This window comes from Bos javanicus, chromosome 23 (genome assembly GCF_032452875.1).
Source record: "Bos javanicus breed banteng chromosome 23, ARS-OSU_banteng_1.0, whole genome shotgun sequence".
In the NCBI taxonomy this organism is placed as follows: Eukaryota; Metazoa; Chordata; class Mammalia; order Artiodactyla; family Bovidae; genus Bos; species Bos javanicus.
The window spans coordinates 52,607,556-52,630,428 of NC_083890.1; the positions used below are offsets into that span (position 1 = coordinate 52,607,556).

Here is a 22,873-nt window from a genome sequence, read left to right on the forward strand (position 1 = left end):
GAGGGGGAGTTTGTGAGGAGATGGCCAAGCCAGAAAACTGACCTTTTTGGAGCCTCTGCAGTGACTGAAAGCAGTTATTCTCCAAAGGTCATGGCCTTCTGACTGACGTAAGTAGCAAGAAGAATTCCTACAGGGATGTGTGGGGAAAGATTTAGGATACTAACCTTAAATCCTATCCTAAGTTGGAAACAACTTTTTAAATCTGTTTGAATAAGCAATACAGTTTTCTAGAATGTATTTTGTCCCCACATATAAGAACTCTTAGGCACCGAGAAGAAACTGCTCACCTGAAGGACCCTGGTTCTAGCCAGGTCCCAGAGCCTGAGGAGGCTTTGTGTCCTGACTGTCTACACTGGCTGGGGATACAGAAACTGAAGGCTTATGGTCAGCCTTCACATACTCCCCTATCTGGTGAGTAATGAGCTCAGGGAGGAGGTCACACAGTCAAGGGTTCTGCCTGTCAGCGTCAGTAGACTTTCTGTATCATGAACTCATGCTTACCATTAAATTGCAGGCTGTGCTTTCCAATGAAACACCTGTGACAGGCAAGGAGAAACTCAAGGTGTTTCATAGGCTGTCTCTTAAGATATGAACTACACTCGAATTCCAAGCCTAGCTTCACTATCTTCATAGAACTTCACTAAAGCAAGACACGTTTACAGAGCCATGGACACTTATGTACCCAAAGCCTTACTTGTGTGTAAGCTCTGCTATTACCAATGGATCAAAAATAAACATTTCCCCAAAGACTCACCCACATGCCTACGAGCCTATGAGCATAACTCCATCTCCGATGAATTATGGTCTGGACCCCCTTTCCCAACTGCAGCACCCACCTGTCAACCACCCTCTCATCCAGATACAGCAAAGAGTTAAAATAAGGCAAATCACACATCTTACAAGACCTCTGTACATGTCTGGGACAGGGGAGAACTAGTTCAAATCTTATGAGCTAGTCCTCTGGGCCCAGGTTGACTGTCGCTGGGCTGGTTTTGCCAGATTTGAGCAGACCTAGGAGATGCCAGAAGTCAGGGGACGGGCTACGGCAGCCTCAGTCCCCGGCCTTCCTGGGGCACATCCTCCTGAGCACCAGAATGGCCCTTCCTGTGACTCTCAGGCCACACCAATGCACTCTGAACAAAAACACACTCTTGTTTTCAAAAGTGCTTGGAGGTCACAAAGAAGACTTCCACACATGGCCTCATCTCCATAAATGCCAAAGGCAGGCCCTTGCAGACGAGAGAACTGGGGCTCAGGGGCCTTAGAATGACCTGCCCAAGGCTGATGGAGCTGGCCTTGAACCTGAGATTTCTAATGTCTGCACAGGGCAGGGTCGGGGTCCTCACTCCTGGACATCAAGCCCAGTGCTGCCCCCTCCAAAGCACCAAAGCTGGAGCGTCCCGGCAGGCAGCGTGGTCCAAGTACAGCGGCCATCTGCCCTGACTACAGATGCCAAGGGGTGCGGCAATCACACTGCTCCAAACAGAATGCCAATCAAGTATTGACAAGTTCAACAGCATGTCAGAATCTCGGTTTGAGATAAGACCAGAGCAACCATTCTAAAAATAGCCACCAAAACATGGGCAGAAGATCGCTGTGGTCTCGAGAGAAAGGCAGTGGCTCACTTCCTTCCGTACACACCATGCCCCCCAACCACTTCTGTTTCTCGACACGACTAGTAACCAAGGAAGTTCTCTGATACTTCTCCTCCTCCCATATCCAGGCTACTACTGTTTTCCTAGTGACCCTGTAAAGTCTTTCCTCTATCATCTTCAATCTTAAAGATGGATTTTCCTATGAAACATGGAGAGTCAGTGTGGAAACACGACCTTGGGTGGGAACTGCTGCCCCTCACCCAGGCCCCCCTGCCCCTTCCTGGTCAGACCTGCACCATCCGCCCTGCCCCAACCCCTGGTCTTCCCCACATCGGCTTATCTGACGATGCTCCCCTTTTCTCCAAACAGGTAGGATCTCACAAAATTCTTGGATAACCTGAGATGTCTCTGCTCTCCAGCAGTGGAAAACCAAGGCTGGCTGATGCAGTGGACAACCTTCAGGGGGTAAGATTTTTATAGTCTACATTTCTGTAATATAGGACTTATAGGCAATAGAGCTTGAAAGCCATGAAAGCTGAATGCTGACAAGCTCTTGGACTCCCAAATCCTCAAACTACACAGGCTCTTCCTGTTGAAACATAGCTGTGTGTCGTCGGGAAGGGTCCTTGTGTCTGACTGAAAACAGGCAGCAAAAACGAGTTGGTCGATGGACGTCTGGGACAGCCATGTCTCAGCTCCTGAGCCTCTCAGCTGTCTGGCTCAAATCCAGGCTCAGGAAAAGGTCAGTTGGTCCACATAACCTCCAGACACCAAGCAGAGTGGTGTCCCAGCTGTTACCTCGTGGGTCTCCAATCCCTGTCCCCCGTCCACCCAAGCCCAGTTCAATGGGCCTCATCTGACCATGAGGATGGGGATCTGGAAAGGAGGGCGATTATGACTCTCTCCTTGGATGGAGATGCTTCCAGCTGTGGGAAAGAGAGGGCAGGACCTTCCTAACCAGAAAAGCCTGGTCTCTCAACTCAGACAAGCTTCCCAAGTACTCTGGCCCCTGGGGTAGCCACTGGCCACGTGGGGCTGCTGGACATTTGAGACAGAGCTGGTCCAGATGGAAGGTGCTGTAAGTGTAAATAGCACCCCAGGTTTTGAAGACTTAGTATGAATAAAATGATGTAAAATACCTCATCCTTAAAATGCTGAGCACATGTTACATTGGTAGTACTTTTGGGTATACTGAGTTGAATACAACGTATTATTCAAATTGTTGTGACCTCTCTTTCTTACTTTTTAATGTGGCACCTAGAAAATTTAAAATTACATGTGTAGCTTGCATTTGTGGCTCATATTCTGTTTCTATTGCACAAAATGCAACAGTTTACAGGGAAATGTGAACATGCTGAAGCATGGTTTGAGACACCCTTTACAAAGTCAGTCCCTGACACACACACCACCCGAGCTGCTCAGTGGAAGGACCAGCCACCTGGAGCACAGACGGAGGGCCTCTGGTTCCCAGCAGGGCAGCTGCCAGGCACTGAGGTCCCTCTGCTCTGGTGACTGCACGTCCTTTCCCTTTAACATGTCCAGATAATACAGAAAGAAACCAACTTACAGGTTTTGAGATGGTGAATCCGCTGCTGGAATGCACAGGTATTTAACCCCCTGTGGAATGATAAAAACATATATAAAATAAAAAGATGATACTCAGTGGAGAAAAAAATTTAAAGGAACTATTTACTCGGGTCAAAATATAAAAAATAAAAAGGAGAAGTTTTTCACTCATCCTTTGTTGCCAAGGAACTGGGGGGAAACTTTAATTAAGGTTCCTGGTTACTTTCCATGACCATATGCACACGAAAAGCGAAATAATTAGAGTACTTCTCAGTAAGTGTCCACTTACCGAGTTTCAAAACTACCACCTCCGATGCACATTCATATTCTCCCTTTTAAATCTATTTCACTTAAGACCCTGAATGGCCAGAAAGGCAGCACTGAGAACAGAAGCCTTGTCATGAAGACATGCTGTGTGTCAGTCCCAGGACAGGGAGAGCCGTAAGTCCACTGAAGAAGTGCTTGGACCTGCACACACTGGAAATGATTTGTTTTGCTTAGTTTTCAGGACAGTAAAAGTTTATATACCAAGCTAATTTTTTTTACAAGAATGACTCAGTTTGGAAAAAAATGAACTTCATATTGTTCACTATAAACATCTATAAAAATGTTTATGCAAATTCATGCTATAAGAATCATGCTGAACTCGAATTTTATTAAAACCTCTTCTTTGAAGGGACTTAAGGTACAGTTCCCAAACTCTACAGTGTCAGGTGAAAATACAGAGTTCAGAAATCTCAGCAAACTTTTCAAAGCAATATGGCTCCATGAAGACTTATTAATGAATAAACCACTTTTAAACCTTTTTCTCGTGATAGCCTAATCAAACAGAATATAGCCACCATGTCATAAAAAATCAATGGGGGGGGACATACCAAAAACTAGAAAAATAACCGACCTGAGAGTAAATGCAGGAGAAACATGTGGAATCATGGTGCCGCCAACCACAAGTCCCTTAGCATTTGAAGCCATCAAACTATCATTTCTAAGTTATCTGTATTTTTTTGCAGTTGGACACACAGTTACAGTGTCAGCTCACATGGCTGGGAATTTTGTGCTGCATTTGCTAGTGTTGCCTTGTAAGGAGCACGGGGTCCTCTGTGCTGTCGATCCCACACTCCAACATGGAAGCTACATGGACTGTTTCTCAAGCTCTGCTGCTGGGTGCGGACCTGGGACCTGGCTTCGTCGTCTGACGCACCTGCCTGAGGCAGATCTGGAAACGGGACACGGGAAGAGTCAAGCAGGTGAGGAGCACCTGCCCAGCAGGTGCAGGTGGCGGCCGGGTGGGGAGTGCTGGGTGGGCGTGGCAGCAGGTCTCAATGGGCAGTTGTGTACTGTGGTCTGCGTGTTGCCCCTGGAGCTTCAGAAGACAGCCTGTCTGTCCAGCTCTTCTGAGGAGACCACAAGCCTGGACTTTTTCTTAAAAGGCCCCCTTCTGCTGACAGGGCTCAGAGTGGAAGCTGTTGTCTGCAACTAAGAGCAGGCTTCAGTTCAGTTCAGTTCAGTCACTCGGTCGAGTCCGACTCTCTGCGACCCCATGGACTGCACAGCCCATGGAATTCTCCAGGCCAGAATGTTGGAGGGGGGAGCCTTTCCCTTCTCCAGGGGATCTTCCAGACCCAGGAATTGAACTAGGGTCTCCTGCATGGCAGGTGGATTCTTTACCAACTGACCTATCAGTTCAGTTCAGTCCAGTCACTCAGTCGTGTCCGACTCTCTGCGACCCCACGGACTGCAGCACGCCAAGCCTCCCTGTCCATCACCAACTCCCGGAGTTTACTCAAATTCATGTCCATTGAGTCAGTGATGCCACCCAACCATCTCATCTTCTGTTGTCCCCTTCTCCTCCCACCTTCAATCTTTCCCAGCATCAGGGTCTTTTCAAATGAGTCACCAGGGTTAGGGGACACAATTCCCCTGCTTGTCTCCCACCATTAGAGAGGCCATAAACAACATTTTTCCTGCTTCTCTCTCTCTCTCACATACACACATTTTTAATTTTGAGTCAATCATTACATCTTCTAACAAAGGCCCCTCTGGGTTTTAAAGAAGATGAGTTTTATTGCTACTCATCCACAGAGCAGCTCATCACATGGGGCCAAACGTCCCACAGGCGAACGGGAAATGCAAGGTCAGCTGCAGGGAAGAACCTGAGCCACAGGTTGCCCACCTCCCCCCAACGCCTGCTCGAGCTTCGCCTCGTGGCCCACTGTCTCCTGCCTCTCTGTCCCCTGGCCCTGGGCTCCTCTGCTCGACTGGAAAAAGCGAGGCAACTGCCTAAAGTTCTAACACACCTCCTGACCACAGAGGTCTGCGAGCCCGATGTAAAGAGAAGGAAAAGGGAAAAGGAAACGATACTGTTGGAGGAGTCATTTCACACCTTCCCTCACGGAGGCCACACAAGACGTGGTGTAGATACACTCGCTGATCAGCTCATAATTCTCCACTGAAATGACTCGCTCACTCTTTGCCTTTAGTTCCCGAGGGAGGGTTGGCTGTGGATTGGGCCCAGAAGCTTGTGAGATGCCCCCCTCCCACACGCGTCCCCCTCCCTGCCGACCGGTCCTCCTGAGCCTCCACCTGCCCTGCTCCTGGCGCCGCTGCTCTGGGCGGCTGGCCACCCAGCCACACGCGGAGGGTCCCTCCGTGGGGCGACAGCTCCCGCTACATGTTCCAACCAACAGCCCCTCGATTCCAGCAGAATCCAGGGCCAGCCCAGCCCACGCGTCTGGCGGAGAGAGAGAAATGGAGTGGAGGAAGAGAAGGAGGCGGGTAAACAGCTCTCGGCCCACCCTCGACGCCGGCGTCCACGCTCGACGCCAGCGTGGTGTGCCGGACGCACTCTGCTTCTTCGGGGTTTCCTGACGGGGTCTCCTTCCCTTTGGGGGTGCCCGAGGCACAAAGGGAAAGGGGCTGGCCCCACACGGCAGGAGAAAACCAGGCAACATGGCCAGGGGCGCCCCCTCTGGCCCCACAGAGGCTGAGGAGACTGCTCCTGGCCCCGCGGGGCCCTCGGCCGGGCCAGCTGGGACGGGTGTGTGGCCACTACAGCATCCCGTCTGTGACGCATCTGCGGAGGAACAAGCAGCCCCGGCCACAAATCTGGGGACCCTCTGCTTCAAAGAAAGGCACAGAAAATATGAAATATAAGACCTTGTTCTTTCAAAGGCAATAACAACAATAATAGCCTTCTCTGGAATGATGCCTGGCACACAGCAGGTACTTACTAATGTCTGGGGAATGATGAGAACACGGTGAAGACCAGTTAACGTGAAGACCATATTAGAAGCATAGTAGAAGGAAAGAAAGCTATTGTGAAGTGCAAGCCTTATTCTGGTGACCACCATACCTAGAGCCACACCACGTGGGGGGCACACCACACACACACGCTCCAGGTGTCAGCCTCCAGCCCGCCTGCCCCAGCGGCTCACTGTGACCTACAATAGGAAGGGAACAAACTATGCAAATGCAGTGAAGAAAGGAGTCAAAATTGCCAAAAAGGCTCAGTTGCTCACCACCCAGGACGTCTACTTATCCTGGCTTAGTCATTAACAAAGCACAAAGCATCTCCTTGGAGGCCAGAGTGCAGAACATGAGGTGCCTGAGAGAAGGCTTGTGATGCCTGCACACGTGTACAGTTCAGTTAGTTACTAATTCAGAAAGCAGCCAGGGTGCCGGCAGCCTGAAGGGCCTCAGCGCCAACAAGAAAGCTGGACACACTTGAGATCATCCAATATTAGAGGACAGGGCTCTGCAAATGTTTCAGGATGATGTGGAATAGATTCATCTGCTTGGACCGAAACAAAGGCCCACTCTGTAGTGCTGGAGTTCACAGAGACAGGAATAAGGGCCATGGTGTGTTTAGCTAAGCTATGGAAAGTTTAGCAAAAAAGAAAAGATATCTTATTGTAGGGCAAAATTCTACAGCAATCTGAAAAATTTGTAAGTAATACAAATAGCACCAATGTTTCCATTACTATAGCATCCGTTTAGTGGCATTTCCTCCCTCATATTACCCCTATTATTTTAAAACCCCTAAAATCAATTATGTTTTTTGAAATAAAATTCTTACTAAATAAATAAAAATTCAGTATTTCCAAAAAGTGATTGGTGGAAAGGCAATTAACATTAAGCTTTTTTGGAACTGATAAATGTCAAGTTACAGACTATTAGTGTAGAGAGCTGGCCCTGAAGTGCAAAGACAGATTTCTTCGGGCTCCATGACACTTTGAATGTCCTCACATGTCCTGAGAATGGCATCAATACTGACAAAATGGGAACCAGAGGGAAGAAAAGGCAAAAAGCATATGTGCTGAGTGTTCACAAGGCCAAGTACCACCAGTTAGCGCGACACAATGTAGGGAGACACAGGAGAGAAGGGAGAGTGAGGCGGGGCTGCCAAGGACAGCCTTTTGGATGAAGCTTCTGATTAGGTTTTAAAGGAAGCAGGAATTAGCACTTGAGTGAGAAGAAAGTTCAGAAAGCATTCCAGAGGCTTGTCTTGAACAAAAGGTTAGAGCTTTCTAACTATATTCTCAAAAGTTCTAATACTTTTCAGTTTTCTGTTTCAACAAGCATAGTAACCACCAAGAGTAGGGTTTTCGCCTTTCTTGGGGCCTGAAACTAAAGATGACACTTAAAATGATACATAGGCAAGTACTTGAAAAGCAGGGCCAAGGGTCTGATTTCAGGACTAGTAAAGGGATCAAACTCTCGCTTGTTTCAAGTACAATTTCTAAAACTCACTGCTTTTTTCTTTCTGAAACATCATAAGTAAGAGTCTTCTGAAGAACCTTGCTGACATTTTACTTTTCAAAGGAAAGTCAAGCCCTGCAGAGCTGTCTTCTCTCTCCCAGGAAGGCTAACGGAGACCCCTTAGAGAACACTCCTTTGTGCCTACCTACAACCTATGAGGAAACGTCGGTGGGAGGCGAGGGGGCTCCTATGGGATGGATATCAGGAAATACAGGCGAAACGATGTAATCACAAGCCTCGTTTTCTCATTTCTCCCATTCAGTGTCAGCAGCAGAATGGGTGTGCACGGGGGTCCCCTGAAAAGACCAGGTTTCCTTCGACTGCTCGTTTGGGGGCTGCACTGCAGAGTCTGAGAAAATAAGCTGAGACCCCAGGAGAGCTAGTTTCACCACACTCCCAAAATGCTGAGTCCAGAACAGAAACAGAAAATTAAAAAGAATTCAGCTTGAACTGTCTCACACCTGATCAGAAACAAGCCCACCAATTTTAAAAACAGTCTGTCTCCTTGAGACAAGCTCTCCAGTTGTTGGGTGGTGTAATATACATAACGTAGGATTAACCATTGTAAGCGTACAGCTCACTGGCATTACATGTGTTCACATTCACATTCCCGCCATCTGTCTCTAGAACATTTTCATCTTCCCAAAAAGAAACTTTCCCCACTAAACACTAACTCCGACCCTGCCTCAGCCCCTCAGAACCTTCTACTTTGTCTACGAATTTGACAGCTTCTGAACTTTAATATAAACCTAAAGGTAGGTAAACCCTGAAAACATCAGTCTGGGCACACTCTTAAAGGTCACAGACCCAAAGGATGGCAACTGCTGACCTGAAGTTGCTTACAAACGGGTCAGGGTTGACGGCCTCGCGTCTGTTACTGCTCACCCGTCCCCGCCCCCGGCAGAGCCTCACTGTGGAGAAAGCCCACGTCCTGGCACGTTGATCAGTATTTCTCCTCAGTTTAAGAACTGTCACCAGTTAGTGTTTTAAGGAGAAATAGTACAAATTATATGCACAGAGACTGCATCTGGACATCAGCGTAAAACCCTGAGCAGGGAAGGTCCAGAGGGTGGGGTCCAATGACCTCTCTGTTTAGCTGTTGATACCCCAGCAAAAGTCTCAAAGAAACTACTGTAGAAAACCACGCAGAAGGCAATCCTCCCTTAGCTGCACATAAAACGTCCGAAGTCCAGGCTCTAAACTGACGATGCATTTTCTTAACGTCCCCGTTGGCCACTGATTGTTCTGCACCAGCTAAATTTAGGAAACTCTACCACAAATAACAACTTCCAAGAACTCTGTGGTGCCCGGTGGGTGGGGAGGGGTGGGAAGGTCAGAGTGGAGAGACAAGATTTAGCCTTCAGTTTGATTTTGTGAGAAAAAATGCAAATGAGAGCCCTCCAGCACCTGTTGGCTTCTTTCAGGTTAGTCAAAAGATGACATGCATTTGACTTGTCAGGTCCACAGATGGAGAAACCAAGTGCTTATTTTTGCTCAAACTCCTTTTGCTCAAGTGGGCACAGTCAGTGTGTCCGAGCTCCTTGGGCCTCACGGGTGGGCGATGGGGAGGCCACGCCAGCCACACCACCAACCCTCTTCCAGGTTCTTCCTGCTGGGGGTGTGCCTGACGGGACTCATGAAAACGGAGCATTTTAGGCAAAATCTCCCCAACCGAGCAATTCTACAGGGTCACCTAACAGGTGCTAATGCTACACGACCACGCTGAAAGTCACTGTGGATGAAGCACTCTGGGAGTGATCAGTGGATGGTCCAGCTGTAAGAGACACAAAGGTGGAGCTTCATCTAATTGCCCATCTCAGCTGGTCAAACAGCCCGTCAGCAAAGTGAAGAAGACCCTCCCAAGCCCCGCGTTCTATCACAACGCCACCCCCCCACCCTGCCAACAGCTCGCCTAGCCCACCACCTGGCTGCCGTGTCTCAGGCGCCCTGTGCCCCCCAGGTCCCATGGAACCTTCTCTCCCTCAGGAGTCTCGGGGGCGGGGGTGCTTCCTCAGAAAGCTGTCCCCACCTTGTCTCCCTGCCCCAGGTGGACTCTAGAGACGACTGCCCTAACTGCTGCCAGGACAGGACAGTTTTGGCGTGGGAGGATCGGGCTCCCCGTCAGACTGTCCCCGTCGAGTTGGGTCCTCGCTCAGTTCTTGCTGCAGCCTAGCTCCTCTCTCTCTAGCCATCAATAATGGGTCACTGAAAGAAGGGAGGGGATCCATTTTTAGAATCTTAAACTCCTGCGTGCCTTGAGAGCCTATGTCCAGGGAGCCAGCGCCCCTGTGGCTGGCAGGATGCACAGCCCCGGCCGGGCAACCCAACAGCCTCCATGTGCATGTCCTGTGTGCTCTGAATGGCTCCGTGGGACGCATGGGCCGGACCCACTAACCGTGGAAAGCCATCCCTGCGGTGGAGGCAGGCCGGGTGCTCAGGACTTTTCAGGTGTGCATTGCACTGGGGATGCAGTAGCCCCAAGCTTCAGGCCTGATGTGGGCTCCAGAAACATGCAGGCTCTGTCACTGAGGTACGCCTGGCTGCGAACCCTGCCACCCAGCCATGAGGACAGGAGCTGACACACAGGCCCATGTGCATCGGGACACAGCCTTGCCTGCCATCTGCGTGTCACCCACGGCTCCTGTCACGACATGGATGAGAGGAGAGGAAGACAGCACCCTGACGCACTCACCACCTGGCCCTTGACGGACGTGTGCCGAGCCCTGCTCAGATGGAGACGCTTCCCATAGTTCCGTGACGACCAGGAGCTCGTCTCTCGTGCGGGAGGCGTGGGGACACGGCGGGGTTGCCCGACTCTAAACCACCGCTCGTGCTCAGCCCCGCGCCTTGCTCCCTAGAGAGAGGGGCTGAGGGGTTTCCTTCCAGCACAGGATTCTTTTAAACAAGGAGATGAGATTCAATGTGTGGCATACTGAGTGGCTGGAAGTGCTAGTGAAGGAACAAGGCATGCGTTGTTGCCACCACAGACCAGGCTACAGAGAGGTCGCGGGGCCTGGAGGACCGTGTTGCCAGCCGCCTGGACTATACGAGGCCCACCATCCTCACCTTCTGCAGGAAGGACGGGGCTGGATGCTGCCTCGGGGAAGAGCAGAGCGTTTGGGATGCTGTCCGTGCTCCCGCACCTGAGTCCGGACTCCACCCCTCGCAGTGGGACGAGACCTTCCCGCAGGCTGCCAACACGTCCTCCAGCGCAATACCGAGCCTCAGAACTTGAGCAGCTTTTCCTAAGCAGCATTCCAGGTCCCTTGGGCATGACGTTGCATCCTCCAAATGGGATTAGACCCCCAAAAGGGTTAGCAAACACGGACCCACAGCAGGGCATTGTCCCTAGCCTGGCAGCTGGCCAGTCCTGTGGGGGTGGGGTCAGATCAGGACACACAAACGTGGTGCCCGCCAGTGCATGAGCCCATGACTCCCGCCTCCCCTGGGCGTCAGGAAGCGCGTCCTCTCTCTCTGAGGGAGGGACGTGTGGGGGTCAGAGACCACTGAGCTCCCTGGCGCATGGGTCACACTGCAGTGTGGGTGCCCAGCCCCCAACAGGACCGGGGGCTTCTCTTCACTTGGCTCTAAGGCTGATCAGCGTCCCAGGCCTTCCTTGAAGCGCAGTCTTCACCAAGCCCTCCCTCCCTCCCCACCAGCTGCCACTGAAAGCAATCTGACAGCTATTTTTATTTTGACAGCTGCATCCTCTCGCAGTGGGCACAGAGGGGAGAACAGTGTGGGGAGGCCAGCAGTCCCTGGGATGGGCAGGACCTAGAAATGCCTGGCAGAAAGCACTGGTCAAGAAGCCCCAGCGAGCGCAGGGGCCGCAGCAGGTGCTTGGGGAGGGGCCGGTTCAGGCGCACGAGTCGGGAGCGTGAGTGTGTCAGGGCGTCTGTATGAACGCAGCCTGACTTCAGTCACTTCAGGTCCATCTGTGGATCTGGGTATGGCTTCCACCTAGAGGCTGGGGGACTGGTCTGGTTGAACAGGTAAATTCAGGTGGGACCAGGCCCACCATCGCCAGGCCCCGACCACTCTGAGGGCCAGCACAGTCTGGAATGACCTTTAAATGTCTTGGCTTAAGGACAATTCCCCAGACCAGAAGGCCGAAGCTGAGCTCTGGGCTCCACTCTGCTGCCCTGGATCCCAGGTGACCACATGGGTCAGGGGAGCATCCCTCCCGGCTAGGGGAGTAACACTGGATGGCCTCTCCTTTCTCAGGCTCCAGCCGTGGTTCCTGTAGTTGGGACAAGGTCCACAGCTGGCCCTCCAGAGAAGGAGGCTCCCACTCAGACCCAGATGCACAGTGTCCACTCCGGCAGCCAGGGCTGCAGCAACCACGGCTTGCCGCCCCCTCACCACCCATTCACTGGTCTTCCCTTGAACGAGAGGGCAGAGCTGGTGGAGACACCCTGCCCAGTTACGAATGCTGAAATGACATCTGTGCTCCTTGTGGTGACAACTGAAAGGAAAGAAACAGTTTCTCAATCCAGACCTGGGGCCTGACACCAGCCTCTGCCTCGGGGCACACACAGGCTCCAAACCATCCCAGGAGTCAGAGCAAGAGAGGGGACGGCAGGACCTCGGCCACAGCGAGGCAGCCTACTGTCTGGGGCCGCTGCTTCCCCCAAGCTTCGGGCCAGGTGGGCCCGCTTCCCTTGCAGGCCTGGCAGGCTCAGGGCCCACGGGCAGCAGCTACCAAAGAATGAATTATAGGAGCACCTGCAGGTAGCAGATTTGCTTAAACCAGTCTTCAGTATACCAGGCTACATTTAAATTAGTATTTTTCCTGTGGCTAAAAACAACAACGGCCCCCATAGAGCCGTTTAACTCTGCTTTGGGTCTTAACCAACTAACCACCTTTAACTGCTCGTTCAAACTTTTGACTGTAGAGTTGAAGGCCCTTCTCCCAAGGAGCCTGTGACACCCGCAACACCCACGGGCTCGCCGCCGGCCGCCACAACACACGGGACTCCCACTGGTCTGCTGCACTGTCCTGACCTGGACCCAGAAACATGCTGAGTCTGAGGCCCCACGAAAGTGAGTCCCGTCAGGCTGTGGCCTTTCTAAGACAAGAGCGTGGGCTCCATCAACGTAAGGTGTGAGTGCAGCTGCAGCATGCCCGCCGTCTCACTGCTGACAGTCCTTCAGCTCTACTGACTCCCACCTCCTGGGAAGGAAACATGAGTGTGTCACCTGACTTTGTGCATGAACCTTTACTGACTGCTTCACATAAGATGAAGCTCAGACTCCTCAGCTTGACAAATGAAACTTCCCCTGATCATCCCTGTGCCCCCTACAGCCTGGCTCCCTGCAGACCTGCTCAGCTGAGCCCTGCAGCGTCCCAGAGCCTGCCTGTGCCTGCACACCTGGGCCCCCCGCAGGTCCTGCCCCTCCCCAGCTGCCCCCTGCATCCTCCAGGGGCGCTCCATGGTGCCGGCCCCATGGCGAGGCCTGCAGGACCCGGCGGGGAGGTGGCCCCAGCCCCTCAGCTCTGCGGCGAAGGCACAAGTCTGCACGTTTTTAGGATTTCCATGCCTATCTCCTGGTGCTGGGCCGCACCTTACTTCTCACTGTCTTACACCCAATCCCTGCTACGAGGTATGTACTCAACCAGCATTTGCTGAATGTGAAGGAATAACGCCCAATTTAGCCAAAAAGAGAACTGAAGATGGCGCCACCCTCGTCCCACCGTGCTGACCACCCTAGCCACTCGGCACCCAGCCGCCATCCACACGTGTCCTACGTCCCCAGGGCTCATTTCCCCCTTCCTGACCATTCAGGAAGGGCTGGTCCCACTTGAGACACACCTCCCCCGGAACCGGACATACCAGTCCTGCCAGGCTGCCTCATCACTCCTCTTCACAAAGTCTTCCCAACCTCCAGCCCATGGAGCGAGGCTCTTCACGAACAGACCAGCTAGTGCCCTGGCCACCTGCTCTGGCTCTCGCGGGCCATCCTGTTGCAGTGTGTCCAGGCTGCCGTTCCAGCTGGAGCAGCGGGGGGAGGACATGGTCCTCACCTCTCCTGAGCCCTTGGTTTGCGAGTCCCAGCAGACCCTACCCCTGTCATATCCCTCACTGAGGACTGGGAGGGGTCCGACCCAGGAGCACCCCCAACCCCTGCATGAGGAGCAGCGCTTGGCACTAATCTGAGGGCCCGAGCACACAGGGGGGCTCAGCAGGAAACGCTCATGAAACTGGGACTTGAGAGGGAAGTCTAGGAAGGAGAGTGCTGTGCGAAAGTCTTCACTTGAGTGGAGAGGCTAATCGGTAAGTGTGCAAAGTCAAGAGACCACCCACAGCTGAAGGGCAGGGGCTCCAGGGAGCCAGGCACTTAGCACAGCATGCTCACTCAGAGACGAGAAGGCCGCTTTCCTCTCTAGAACCAGTGGCCCCCGATGATTTCTGCCCCTCTGGGCCATCCAAGCTGGGATTCCAGCTCCAGACCTCCACTTGACACAGAGGACCAGCAGCCAGGGGCCGGCATGGAGGGGGGCCACCGTCTTTGCACTTGACTGCCCCCACACATGGAACTCAGACACAGCTGGATTTAAGAAAGAGAGATTACTAGACAGTTTTCGATACCTACCATAATCATTTCTATTTGAGTCATTTCTATTTAAGTCTGGGGTTGGCTTCAAACAAATTTACCTCAACACATGAAAGCTGCAAACCTTTGGTACAGGACGTGCCACCGAAGCTCAGAGACTTTAGTGGAGAGATGGCAACAGCTGTCAGGCTGAGAACCGCCCCAGGGCCGACAGCGAGCAGCTTTCAAGGCCCTGAACCTCAACAGCAGTGACGAGAGTGCGGCGGTTGGTGATGCCAGTACAGTGACGGAACGCATCCACTCCAGCCACTCCGATCAGGATTTCTTGCCCAGTGTTCAACTTGTATCACCAGGGGATCTGTGAACTCTACAAGGGTATAAACTCACTCAACTGAAACAATCAGAGGAAAAACACAGCTGATGCTGCAAATAAAATGTATATAGTCAGAAAGTGTGTCTCGGCCGTCTCCCCCCTGAAGATCAGGATGGCTGAGAGAGGCGCTTTGTGGGCACTGACCACGGATGACAAGCACGCAGCATGTCTGAGGTCACACGTTTACATGTGAATCCATGGGGGACATTGTTACCAAACACAGAACCCGTTCCAGCCATGCCGAGACATCCAAGTGCAGCCTGCCTGTCACTGCTCTAGACTCCAAGAGGTGGCCACCTGTTTATCTTCCTTTCATGATCCCGCCATCCAAAAAGATACTATGAGGACCCTCCCATTGAGGAAAATAAGTAAGAAAAAAGTGACACTCTGTGTTCCCACCCTCTTCTCTTAACTGACTCCCTTTTGTCAATCCTAGGAGTATGACATGGTCCTTGCAAACTCTTATCTGTGCCTTTACACACATATATGTACGTGTATGCGTGCTAGGTCACTTCAGTTTGTCCAACTCTGCGACCCTAGGGACTGTAGCCCGCCAGGTTCCTCTGTCCATGGGATTCTCCAGGCAAGAATACTGAAGAGGGTTTCCATGCCTTTCTCTAGGGGATCTTCCCAACTCAGGGATCAAACCCAAGTCCCCTGCATTGGCAGGCGGGTCTTAACCACTAGCAGCACCTGGGAAGCCCCGTACGTGTACGTACTGGAGTCCATTATTAATGTAATTCACATAAGTGGGGTCATAGTGTGGGTATTATTCTACAACTTGCTTCTTTTGCTCAGCAGTTAACTGTTTCCTCTGCATACGCATAAGCCCTCCTCTTCTTTTTCAATGGCTGCAGAGTATTTCTTTTCTACAGAGGCTGGGTGTGCAGGTCAGCTCCAGTTTCCTGATTACAAGCAGACCTGCAGGGAGCCTCCTGCCCACACCTGTGTGCCCGGGACGAGGTGTGTGCTGTCCAACAGGCTCTTGCTCATGGCAATAGTTCCTGTGACTTGAAGGTCATGGGCAGGACGGGGCTCGGGGTCCTAAGAGCCAAGCTGGCCAGGTCACCAGGTCAGGAGGAGGGCAGAGCTGGCTCTGCCTAGGAAGCCTCTGAGGAAGACAAGTGGGCACAGGTCTCCCTGTGAATCGGAATGTGGGCCTCAGCTTCCCACGGTCTGCCTCCAAGCCCCCGGAGCCTGAGACGAGGTCTCAGCGAACTCTGCCCCCACCTCACCTGCCTTGATGTGGGAAGTCTTCTTTTAACTAATCACCCACTGTCCGTATCTGAGACTGCACTGTCCTTGTAGGACCAGACTTCTGATGCGGACCCAAGGCAGCCGAAAGACCACTGAGACCTGTCAGGGAGTTACAGGAGCGTCACTCGGTGGCGGGAGCTTAGCAACAGGCTCTTCTGGACTGCAGGCCACACCAACTGCGCGTGCTGAGCATCTGCACACCGGGCTCCCTGACTGTGGGGGTGCCGGGGAGGCAGCCCTGCACCACCTGACCTCTGACCTCACAGAGCGCTGTGGCCAGTGAGACTCCACTCTTCTTCCACACCCTGAAGTCTGGCACATACCCCCAGAGACACGGCTTCTCACCTGGCGGTGAAGCTGAAAAGCACTCGGCATGGAGTCTGTCAGAAGCACACTCAGAAGCCAGAGCCGGGCTGAGTGCTGGGGAGACCAAGAAACCCACTGCCTGCAGTGGCCTAGGACCAGCCCAGGAGGACAGAGGTTAGACAGCCATTTGATGACCACAGACATTACAGGGAAAGGGCAGCAGGCCTGAGCCTGGCGGGCACTGCAGTGTCCTTCTCAGACCAAGAGCTGGGCCCAGCTCTGAGGGATGGGAGGACTCGTCGGGAGCGGGGGCAAGAGGAGGGAGAGAGAGAGACGTGGACAAAGAAGCAAGTCTCTTAAACTTCAAGTGCCACTGCACACCTTGGATGGGCTTGTTTACATCTGGGAAGGCAGCAAAGCTTCTGAGGGCGAGAAACGGAGGGGGCCACCAGACAGACAGGTGGCGGGGGACCAGGCCCCTCCAGGAGCCCCTCAGGCGCTCGGGACCACCGTCCACACAGACCGGCGTCTCTGGGAGACACGCACCTGTATGTACAGACACACAGACACGGGAAGGGTCAGAGCCAGCAGAAGTGGTCAGCTGCAAACAGAACCAACAGCGTTAAATTCTGAGCCTGGACACCTCAAAAAAAATGTTTTTCATGTTAAAGAAAATATAAAACAGAATCACCAGGAATAAATGCTGGCCTATAAAAACATCCGAATCTGGAAAGCAAAAACAAACGCATAAACGGTTCAAAATACAAGTCACAGCTCAAAATGGGAGGAATATCCAGGCTGAACTCAAGCTCAGAAGGCCTGTCTGGCACGCACACAGTGCCCTGTTGTGAATATGTGTATGCAAACTATTTTTTTTCTATTTAATCTGAAAATAGAAATCACTTTAAAATTAAATTCTTTGTGTCATTAGCCCAGTGAAGGAATGAGAATACTTTAAAAGTATTTTTGTTAATAGTGAAAAATAGTTGTTTCCTGCAGGTGCTCTGGTTAAATACCAACATGAAAAATGAAACAAACTCTGAAATTCTTACATTAGAGAGACAGGCCTCTGGTTCTTTTCTCAGGGGAAGGGAGAAACCTTTCATTGCTCAATATTACTTCCTCAGCACCTACAAACAACACAGGGTTTCTGATTTGAAAGAGCGCTGTCTTTCTGACAGCAGTTTTCACCACCCCCTCAAATCTGGAGCAACCAGTAGGCGCTGAAGACACAGCTCACAAAAAAGGGAAACGTTTTTAGCAGAAGGCCCGGCCCTCAACGTGGAATCAGAGGAAGGGATGTTCCTCCTTCAATGTTATAATTACGGTTTGGGCTTAATTCCTATTTGAAATTAAGCTACGAGGAAATGGCCCTTCCCCAGCTCTGCCACTTGCTAGAGGTGACGTGCTAGGCCCCAGGTCTGGTTACACCACAGCAGCTAGGATGCTGCCATCGTGCAGGCTGGGCTCCCGGGCCCTGGGGATGAGCAGGTGGTCCCGTGGAGGCAGGGCCATGCCAGGAGGCACGACTTGGCACTCCCCCAGCCAGAGTCTCCAGATCCTTAGAACTTCCACTAGGATGTGACAGGACTAAAACCTCTCAATTTTAGACAGTAACTGCCTCCCCACGTCCAGCCCGCCTCAGCCCGGGTCTGCCCAGAGAAAGCTGGGGTGCATTCCATAAACACTCTGGGCTTTGGAAACCCCAGACAGGGAAGGAGGCGGTGGCTCTGTCATCTCCTGTGTCCTGTCCCACTTGCCCTCTCCAGGCTGGCTCTCAGCACGGCACACGCTCTTCCCTCTCACCCCATCCTGGTCCTGCTCTCCTCCAAGGGTCAGGAGCAGCACAGCACAGAGATAACTTCCCAGATTCATCTCAGCCTGGTGAGACTATGGCTTCTGGAACTGAGTTTGAAATTTAAGAGAGACGACTACATTTATGCATCAGGCAGAGGGCTCAGTCAAGGTCTAGCACTCTCAGGACCCTGGCGGACTCCCTCTGTCCACTCCCTGAGGGCGAGCAGGCCCATTCACATCACTTTAATGCCTGTTTTCCCCACTTGTGCAATCAGAGAATCTATTGCTTTCATGTTTAAAATAAGAACATACTCATGAATCACTCGTGAAGTTAAACATGAATAAAATAAGAAGGGCAGTGATAAACTATGCTATGCTATAAAACAGAGGTCCAACTTGAAGTAAACATGAAATCACAGGAAAGTACTTACTGAGTGAGATAGTAACAGCACCCAAAGCCTGAAACAGGACATCTCCAAATCAAAGAGGCAGTCTCATGGGGAAAAGGCACAGGGTCCCTTGTTTCTCACAGGGAATAAAGAGGACACGCAGTCACGGCTGGTGAGGGAACACAGTTTGCCCAGAGCACTGAGACTTTTACATCAACAGTGTTCTGTTTACACCAGGCTGCAATCGCATGGGCTCCACTCGCCAGCCCTCCAGCCCTCATTCTTGTGTGTAAAGTGGGGGGGGGTGGGACAGGCGAGGGCGGGGCTCTTTCCTCCGAGACTTGAAGGCCAGCTCTGTGGGCAGAAGTGGCGGTGACACAGACTCCCAGCCGGCTTTCTACATGACGGCGGCTGTGGGCAGCGGGGTACAATGCCGCGAGGCAGCCTGGAGGGTCAGGGTAGGCAGGACATTGATGCAGTTTATTAAAATAAAGGAAACCTAAGCCTCATCTTGGAGAAGGCAATGGCACCCCACTCCAGTACTCTTGCCTGGAGAATCCCATGGACGGAGGAGCCTGGTGGGCTGCAGTCCATGGGGTCGCTAAGAGTCGGACACGACTAATCGACTTCACTTTCACTTTTCACTTTCATGCATTGGAGAAGGAAATGGCAATCCACTCCAGTGTTCTTGCCTGGAGAATCCCAGGGACGGGGGAGCCTGGTGGGCTGCCGTCTATGGGGTCGCAGAGTCGGACACGACTGAAGTGACTTAGCACCAGCAGCAAGCCTCATCTTGTGATTAAAGAGCAAGTCAATCATGATCAGCTTACATTTAACTTATCACCTAGGCCATAGCTTGGCCATGTGTTTAACAAACTTTTGCTGATACATGGAAAATGGATACCTATTTTCAAAGGAGATGTCAGCCTTTGAAACAACGATGCTTTGTTGCTGTGGTTTCCAATAAAACCATGCTGCAGCACAAATTATAGCACCTTAACAAAACCATGAGACAAAGCAGCAGAGGGAACTTCGAGCTCGGATCCAGAGAAAGAGCCCGTTCACCTCCTGTGGTCCTCTTATGGTGATGTCGTCAGTTGAATTGCTTATTATTCTAAGTTCTCATCTTTTTGGATACTGACTGAAATCCGGCAGCTCTAATGGCCAGGTAAAACTGATGACTTTGAAATAAGAATATATTACCTACTCTTGTATAATATGAATTTTAGTGAAAACTGCTTGAATGACGATTCTTTCAGAATGAGCCACACCTCCCTTCCAGTACCCCACCCTGAAATAGAAACAAACACACACACACATCTCACAACCATATTCACACTATTTTCTGAAAAGAGGTAGCTTGGGCTTTGTCAAGGCTAATAAACAGAGAGAGACTGTGCTCCCAGCCAACAGCTCAAACCATCGATTAAAGTAAAATTGAAGATGTTTTTGGAATCAGTGTACAGGCAGACACATCCTATTTACTTTAAAACCTGAAATACAACAACAGCTTCTTCACTGACCGTCTGCAGAGAGAAGCACTAGAAAATCTCTAGGGACAATTTATCCTCAGAGGCCTTGTTTTCCGAAATGCAAATGATTGACAATTGAGCTCAAATGGAAAAAAAAATCAGGAAACGAGCAGCCTGAATTCTTTGGGATTCTAAAACAAGAGGTAATTTTGAAAGAAATGAAAATGGGTTTTAAATGTCCTTAAAATCTAAAGGAAAACACTGTATCAGCCTGTTCTTCGGTGTTCAGCCAAGAAAGCCAAGGTAGTGACATAACAGGAGGATGGTGAGAACAAGAAGCACCCCACTGCTGGCCCAGCCCAGCCAGAGGCCCAGGCCCAGGCGTGGCCAAGCACGGGTTAGCACAGCCAGGACACGGAGCTGTTGCTGCAGAGCACAGACTGCCTGGCCAGCTGCCCCGCCCAGGAGCACAGCACAGACAGGTGCACAGATCAGCAGCCTCACCTCCAGCATTGGCCTGGCGCTGTCGTGCACAGACAGAATGTGCGTCACCTTGTTCTTGCTCAACTGCTCTGCATCTCTGGCATCTGTCACAGAAGAAAGGGGGGGCATTTTAGTATTTTCTGCAAGTGAATACTCCTTAAGGAAAAAACACAAAATTACTTGCATATTTCTTTCTTAAAAATTCGTAATTGAATTGTGGTGCTTGAGAAGACTCTTGAGAGTCCCTTGGACTGCAAGGAGATCAACTCAATCAATCCTAAAGGAAATCAACCCTGAATATTCATTGGAAGGACTGATGCTGAAGCTGAAGCTCCAATACTTTGGCCACCTAACACAAAGAGCCGACTCATTGGAAAAGACCCTGATACTGGGAAAGATTGAGGGCAGGAGGGGAAGGGAACAACAGAGATGGCTGGATGGCATCACTGTCTCAATGGACATAAGTTTGAACAAACTCCAGGAGATAGCGAAGGACAGGGAAGCCTGGCGTGCTGCAGTCCATGGGGTTGCAAAAGTTGGATACAACTTAGCGACTGAACAATAAAGGGAATCTAGAGTTATTGCTTTTAGGTATTCTGCAGATAACTCAGTTTATTTCTGACTGACAAGTCTTTTGATACAAAGTGGTCATATAAAACTTGAAAAGTATGTAGACTGATAAATATTATAATGATGATTATTGCTGTTTAAAGGAAATGAACCACTAAGTCATGTTGTAGCTGATGCTTATTAAGTTGCAGACCCTCACGTTAGCTATTCACATGAAACATGGAAAAAGAAAGATATTTCAAATATTTTTAATTACCTCTTAATGATTAGGAATCTAAATTAAAATTAAATACAAAACAATCTTCTAAGATACAGGAACCTGCCAGAGACTAATCGACCTAATGTCAAACAGCAGGAATGGGACCAGATGCAGGTATGACGTGGTTTACGAATGCATCCACTTACGCTAAACTAAAAAGGGGTACTTAATGGAAAGTCCAGACAAAGCAGTTCATAAGTCATCTGGCTATGAAATTATCTGCATGTGAAACTAAGGAGATACCAAATTATATTCCCTTCCTATGAACCCACCCAGAGAAGAAAGCCACACGAATCCCCTCAAGCTGGAACTTCTGCTAATCTACAGAACAGGGTGCAGCAGGAGACAAGGAGGTCCATTCCCCCGGGACACGTTTTCTAAAGTGATACAGGGTGAGATGATTGAAAACCGAATGTCTGATCATTCTGTTTCTGGAGAATATTAACGCCATGAGAAAACACTCAGGATGTAGCATTAAACAGGGGAAAGGGGAAGCAGGCACCAAACTACAAATACAATATGAACTCAACTTGTAAAAACACATAAAGACAACAAACACAGAGGGGACACTGTTGTCAGGAATCGGCCTAGACAGTGACCATCTCGAAGAGACAGAATTACGTGTTAAGTTTTTTCTTTATCGTTTGTGTGTGTATATTCAATACAGATGGCTGTAAGAGTTCAACATGCCTAAGAACTACCCGGATTTTTTTAAAAAGGCAGATTCCTGGGCTCTAACTTAGTTCAGGGTCTATGGCAGGGCCACATTCCGAATAAGCCTTAGTGAATAAGAGTAGAAACGAAGAAGCACTGTTCTAAAACATTCTACAATAAGCATATACCATGTTTATAGTCAGGAAAATAATCTTTAAAAGTAATATAAAAATGCTGGCTTTTATTTTGACTCTCTTAATTGCTCCAACCACCTCAAACAGCCTCTCAATCCATTACATGGGGACTCATCTAGCCACCCAGCTCCCAACTACACCAAGTTGTGATCTAGGTGAGCTTTGAACTTGGCAGGAACTGGACTTATTTAGGGTCCACAGACAGGCGTCCCCCACGTTTTAACTCAAATGTGATTTTCCAATCCCCACCAGGCTGTGCATTTTGGACAAGTAGTGGAACGGTCAAGCTGGAGCATTAGGCTCCCAGACAAGGTGAGGCAGCCAGCAGGAGGGGTGTTCAGAGCCGCTGGGCTGGGAGGGGCATGGGGAGGGTCTGCACAGTTGGAGGAGACACTGTGGGCCAGGATCTTCCAGATTCTGACTCCACCCAGGAACGAAGTTGGAAAATCAATAATTGTTTTGTTATTGTTCAGTTGCTAAGTCGTGTCCCACTCTTTGTGACCCCACGAACTGCAGCACACCAGGCTTCTCTGTCCATCACTATCTCCCTGAGTTTGCTCAAACTCATGTCCATAATAATTGTTTACATATATGTCCTTTTTTCCTTTTTGTAAAAAGCAATGTTATTGAGACAGAACAGCAGTG

The 22,873-nt window shown here is 50.6% G+C and overlaps 1 protein-coding gene across 4 annotated transcripts in view; it reads right to left on the reverse strand.

Annotated features, from left to right (window-relative positions):
* Positions 1-22,873, reverse strand: part of DUSP22 (dual specificity phosphatase 22) — a 47,299-nt gene that overhangs the window by 12,938 nt on the left and 11,488 nt on the right. For all 4 annotated transcript variants that reach the window (XR_009733062.1, XR_009733061.1, XM_061399025.1 and 1 more), the window contains exons 3-4: positions 20,573-20,655; positions 3,163-3,212 (exon numbers count right to left, since the gene is read on the reverse strand). Coding sequence is in view for 2 of the 4 variants with exons in the window: in XM_061399025.1 (XP_061255009.1) it covers positions 3,163-3,212; positions 20,573-20,655 (133 nt within the window). In the remaining 2 variants the exon portion in view is untranslated. The remainder of the gene's footprint in view (positions 1-3,162; positions 3,213-20,572; positions 20,656-22,873) is intronic.